This window comes from Gambusia affinis, linkage group LG19 (genome assembly GCF_019740435.1).
Source record: "Gambusia affinis linkage group LG19, SWU_Gaff_1.0, whole genome shotgun sequence".
In the NCBI taxonomy this organism is placed as follows: domain Eukaryota; kingdom Metazoa; phylum Chordata; class Actinopteri; order Cyprinodontiformes; family Poeciliidae; genus Gambusia; species Gambusia affinis.
In genome coordinates, this window is record NC_057886.1 from 6,543,090 (window position 1) to 6,549,089 (window position 6,000).

Below are 6,000 nucleotides of genomic sequence, written 5' to 3' on the forward strand. Positions count from 1 at the left end.
GTCTTAAATTCATTTTAAAAAGTATGTTAACCTTCAATATGTTATTCACGGGTCTTAATTCTTATCTAGCTAGCTAGATAGGGTATGCTAGCTAGATAGCTTTCTTGAGTAAGTGCAAATTTATCACTAGTTGCCTGGACAAAGTTTGTGCATTTCTGTCGAGATACAGGTCTTAAGTTTAATTTATAATAGTCTTAAAAGGTCTTAAATTTTAGTTGCTGAAGCACTTGCTTGCAAACAACCATCATTATCTTTTTATAATATCATAACTATGATATTATAAATATCAACTATAATATAATAATAATATGATCTATAATATTGGTTTTAAAACATGATGCCACTGAAGAATATCCCCTTTGCATCAACCAGTCCGCATGTGAACCAGTGCAGCAGAATCAGTGCATCAGCAGTAAGATTACTTAACCGCATGCAACACTTTAAAAACGCTTCACTCACCTTGGCATGCTGGATCTTTGAACCGATGACACCTGACCTGCTTTCTGATTGATGAGGCTAATCGTGACCACTTGGGGGCGCTCAAACACACTCTATTGAGAGCTGGGAAAAAGCAACACAAGTGGAGATGAAACAGAACTTGATGTTTTCGAAGTTCGTTTGACAGAACTCTTGTTTTTCAGTACAGCAGCACACATGACATGATGGGAAACACTGTGAGAGCAGCTTCAGAAATAATGCATCACAAGCAGAAGTCTTTAACACTCCTTGGTGTCGGTGAAGCAGGTTCTTCATTTCAGGGTTTCTGTGGAGTTTGGAAAAGTCTGGAGTCAAGTTTGACTTTTTTTCTTTCTTTTTTTCTTAAGGCGCATACTCAATAAATGGAAAATTTTTTGTTTTTGCATTGATATTCCTATTGCATTCCTTAGATGTGATTTGGAACATTACACCATGATTTGAGGTATTTACCCCATCAGCATAAAAAAACAAACAAACATATGGACTCATTCACAGGTGAGAAAGAATTATTTCACTACTTTTAAGACCAAAGTCGGGTTTAATTTGACCTGCAGTCCTTTCGCTGGATTAAACAAAGCAATAAAGCGGCTATATTTCTTACATTTTCCAAACCAAATAAAGATACCAAACTTCACAAAATGTGCTACGAAATGGAAATCACTTTCGTTTGTTTCCCCGTCTAGGTGGATGTGACGGATGCGAGAAAAACAGCTGAGGCCTTCCTGAAGATCGCCTCGGTGTATAAAGAGGAGAACGACGACGTCAAGAATGCAGTGTTGGACACGATCGGTAAGATGCACGAGTTTTATTTGGGGTGACTGGTTGCTGCTCTCGTTTTTTTTTATTTTGTGTCCTGGTGAATCTTTCCTGTAGCTCCCAAAAGCAGGAAACCTCATTACCCTGTTGATCTGTGTACTTCATGTTTTTATTACCCTCATTTTTAATACAGACGTTCAGCTAAGAACAAAACCTCCCATTTGCCTTCCTAAATATTCAAGTCATATTCTTATTCACATTTTTTGTTTGAGAGCTCTCTAGTAATCATAACTAAAACTCGTCTAAGAATTGTACATTGTCTTGGAACACATGTCATGTTTTGCTAATGTCCTGCACAGCTGTGTTTTTATTCTCACAAGATTTTCATCTTCTTGTAGAAACAGGTTGTCAGGATGATTTGTGTTTTCACATTTTTCTTTTGTGATTGACTTCATCCACATTTGCCACCTAATCCTTGATTGTGTAAAGATCGACATGAGTAGAATATTCTTCATTGTCCCCTAGAAGAAATTTCATAGGCGTAAGGGTGTGTATTTGTCCAAATGAACAATAAATACACAGATTACATATAAACAGCTAAAGACATGTTTGAAAACAACAGAACACGTCTTCCAGGCCTCAGCCTACTCTCTATTTAAAATTTGTAGTCAAAATTTTGATGGAGGTGGGCACAAAAGAGGATTTAAAACAACCCAATTTAGTTTTTTGTTCATAGTTTCTTTTCTGTTGTTCAGTTCCAATTGAAGAAATCCCTGTATTTGTCTCCCCTCTTCCCAGACGCCCTCCTGAGCAACGCTTTCAGCACTCCCTCCTTCCAAGGTTACAGCTTCGTATCCATTTTGTTAGTGCTCCTAGGACTTATCAAGGTAGGCTTTCTGAAGACAAAGTCTTCAGTCTGGTTTTGTTTTCCCCAAATTCAATGCTTCACATCTGCCTTGTCATCTGCGTCGAGTTAATCCGCCTGCCGTCGTGTCCTCTGCGCCACTCAGAGCGAGGACAAGATCAAGCCCGTGGTCGTCGTCCCGGGCCACCTCCACGCCCTGGAGCACGTGGTTCGGCAGGACTACTTCCCCAAAGAGAACGTGGCGGTGCTCGAGGCGTTCATGTCCCGGTAAGGGCGTGGTGAATGAGCCAATCAGCATGCAGCTTCCAGGTACAAAATGCGACGATTGCTGTCCCCGCCTTCAGGGGTGGTGGACACACGAGTGGCAATGATTTTATGAGTTTATGCACCAGGATGGGGATTAAGACACACTTATAATGGAACATGTTAAAGAGGCAGTATAATCTAAAATTGACTCTTTCCTTTTTTAACTCTACATCATGTTATAATGTTATTCAATCATCAAAAACATGTTGCTTTGATTTCTTCTATCCATGTTTGAGAAATCCTTTAACCTCCCATGAGAACCAGTCAGCTGTGCAAAACATCTGGATGGACCTAGCCCCGCCTTTAAGGACGAAGCTCCTCCTTGGAGCTGCAGTTTCCAAGCTTCTGCCTCACAGAACAGCTCTCTCCCACTCAGTTCCTTCAGACTAGCCAGCAGCAGTTAGCAAACACCTGGTTGAACTGTGCATCAGCTGAGCTCATTATAGGAGCTACTTCTCAGTGCAACTCTGGTAAAAACGTTGCTAAAGAGTTAATAGAAGAGCCATGTTGTGATGACTTCCTGAAGGCGGAGTTTCAGAAAGAGCAGGAGCTTTTAAAGAGACAGGGGCCCAATTTCAAGGCACTAAGTCAAAAATATTTCAAGTCCTATTTTATATAAAACACTACTTAGAATTATAACAGTTACTTGATTGTGCTGTAAAATGGCACATAATACCGCCCCTTTAACACCCTGAAGTACCTTGAAACAATACTGACACCCTCAAAGTTTTTATTTATTTATTATTACATATATTCAATGAGATGGACAGTCTTGCATCATCATAAAATGGAAGAAAAATCCAGTAAAAAATAAAAACAAGCATTTTATTTCAGTTAAATTTAGCTTAAATAAAGTTCACCTTCTTATTTACTCCCAGTATAAATCCAGCTGTTTATGTAAAGAATTCAAGTTTACAGTTTTAGCTCATTTAAGGGACACTACTCTGGTCAGGTGAAACCAAAATTAAGCCATTTTCAAAATACTGTGCATGTTTCTCACTCTAAACACAACGGTTCCCACAGTGAAGCATGGTGGCGGCAGCATTATGCGTTGGGTTCTTTATGCCTTTGACTAGAATGGTCTAGTCAAAGCCTAGATTTAAATTCGGCTGTGAACCCGTGGCTAGACTCAGAAATGAAATATAAATTCTCTCTACCCAAATCTGGTTGATCTCAAACGTCTCTGCCCCTTTAAGCTGTAATTGCTTCAAGAAATACTTTTGACTTGAGGGAGCTGTATTCATATACACATCCGACTGTTTACATGTTTTATCAAAACTTTTTCTAAATCAAACCTCATCCTCTTTCCATTTTACGACTCATTCACGACTTTGTAGAAACAGAAGAGGCATAAATACGTCTGCGATCCACTGTGGGAGGAAGTACTTTATAAAAGCGAGCTCTTGAGATCTTTAAATTATTGCTTTATAAAATCTGCGCTTCCATCCACAGGAGCAACAAGTCCCTGGAGTCGTGTGGAAACGCCAGAATCGGCCTCCAATCTACACTGCAGAGAGTTCGATCTCAGAGCTGAGGCTCACAGACTGAACATTTATTCACTGATGGACCTTTAAAAACCCGCACACAGGAACCCAAACGGCTGCATCTCCTCAATACATCACAGCTGCAGTTCATCTGAAACTTCATGTTGTGTTAACCTTCTCGTTTTGGACTTGACTTGAACACATCGGGCTGGAAACAAATCCGCTCTTCATTTTAGCAACTACTTCTGCACCCTGAACGTATCTTACAACAAAGACGGTAACTTGATCGGATCAGATTGATGGGGAGGAGCCCTGACTGAGATCAGTCTGAATCTATAGCTGCTCTCTGCTTTATATTTAATAGATGAATTTAATATTCTCTCAGATAGCATTTACTGAAGACACAAATATGGTTGAAGAAAACGTTAAGATATCAAAGAGCAGTGGGTGGCAACTTAAATGAATCTAAGTGCATTTAAAAGCTGATATCTTTACTGTCTTTTGTAGCCCAGGGTTCTAGGTTTTAAATTTGTTTTGCAGAAATAAACCATTTGTTGGCTGTCTTGAGTCTTTTGTGTCTAAAACATTCATTTAAAAAAAAAAAATAAATAAATCTCTCTACCTGTTTATTTTTTCGTCCCCCATAAAAAGAGACTTTCCAAACCAAGATGAAGGTGAATGAACCAAATTAAAACTTATCGTGGTTCTTTCTTGTCTTTGATTTCCTGATGTCTTGGCTGAAAACGGGAAGCCAGTCAGAGGTTGACATTAGTGATGTGTCGGTCGCTAACGAAGAGTTCTTGTGCGAAATTCTGTCCCCCTGTGTCGGGGGCGCGCATTGCAGCCAGAGAGGCGAATGTGATCATTTTCACGGCGCTTCTGATCGATTTATCGGTAAAAACAACTCATATAATCATGTCAAGGTTGTAACATTTAGTTTAACCGGCAGCTGTTGTTTACAAAATTGTAAAGTAATTAAATAAACGAGGTCTTTTTACGCTGTTTTGTGTTATTTTAAATGCCAAGAGAATCGGTCTTTCTCCAATTTTTGTCACTTCAGCCTGACAGAAATAAATGTCAGTCACCAAACACAATTTTCCAACATGTAGTGTGTATTTATAGTTTTTCATTGTTGATATAAGAGGATGGTAGCTGGCTGATAAGGCACAAAAATTAAGACTTCCTGAAAAAATGAGAGTGTAGACTTTCTGGTAAATCCTGTTCCAATGTAAAATATGCCAGATTACTGGATTAAGGAAATTTCTAGTATAGGCTACTACATGCTATCGCACATAACAATTTTTGAGAATTTGGAAACAGTTGCTCTTTATTCCCCAAAGTTATGGGAGGAGGAGAGGAGAGAATGGATATTTCAGCTGCCTGAAATAATCCGTTCCCACAGGGGAACAGAATTTCGCACAAGACCTCTTCTTTGAAGTGAACGATTATGAACCGGCTCCACAACGGGAGCCGTTTTAGGATCCTATTTGGTAGCCGTGTTTTTTTCTACAGTATATCGCTGTCTCCGCCTCCCTGTCGTTGTGCTTGTGCTCTCCAAGTGCCAAAGCCCAGTTTTTCCACACATGGTTTTCGTTGTGTCTCCCTCCTGGAAAAACTCCGCTCTAGCGTGGGCGTGGAGCACAAGCCTCATGTCAAGCGTGTGCTCCACACATCTGATCAATCACACATAGTTTCAATTAATAATGTGGCGGGAAAACACTGAAAAAAAAGTTTATGTCCACTTTTTTTGTGGAAACGGTAGGCAATTGGCCAAGCTGTATAGCGTTCGTTGGCAGGTGTTTATGTACAGACACTCACTCAGCGGTCAAGAAGCACGCACGACAGAAAGAAGGGGAGTCAGTGTGAGAACTGAATAGGTGAAAATAAATGAGTGACAGAAAACGGAGCAAGATTTGGACTCGTTTTAATGCTACATCAAGCTCCAGGGCAGAGTGCAGACTGCGCAAAGTCAGCATTTCCTATCGTGCAGGCTCGACAAACAACCTGCACAGGCATATGCGGACATCACACGCATCGGTATTGCTGGAGGAGTCGAGGCCAGAAAGGGAACCACAACCTTCTGACAGCGCGAGTGCAACAACTACTGCAGCT

The 6,000-nt window shown here is 40.2% G+C and overlaps 1 protein-coding gene across 2 annotated transcripts in view; it reads left to right on the forward strand.

Moving 5' to 3' along the window:
• The window catches only part of rangap1a (RAN GTPase activating protein 1a), a 13,470-nt gene extending 9,015 nt beyond the window's left edge, over nt 1-4,455 (forward strand). The window contains exons 14-17 of one of the 2 annotated variants that reach the window (XM_044100666.1): nt 1,161-1,266; nt 2,032-2,120; nt 2,244-2,407; nt 3,857-4,455. In XM_044100666.1, the coding sequence (XP_043956601.1) occupies nt 1,161-1,266; nt 2,032-2,120; nt 2,244-2,369 (321 nt within the window). In that variant the 3' untranslated portion in view covers nt 2,370-2,407; nt 3,857-4,455. The remainder of the gene's footprint in view (nt 1-1,160; nt 1,267-2,031; nt 2,121-2,243; nt 2,408-3,856) is intronic. The other variant, XM_044100665.1, reaches the window with a different exon arrangement.
• Nucleotides 4,456-6,000: the final 1,545 nt, after the last annotated feature.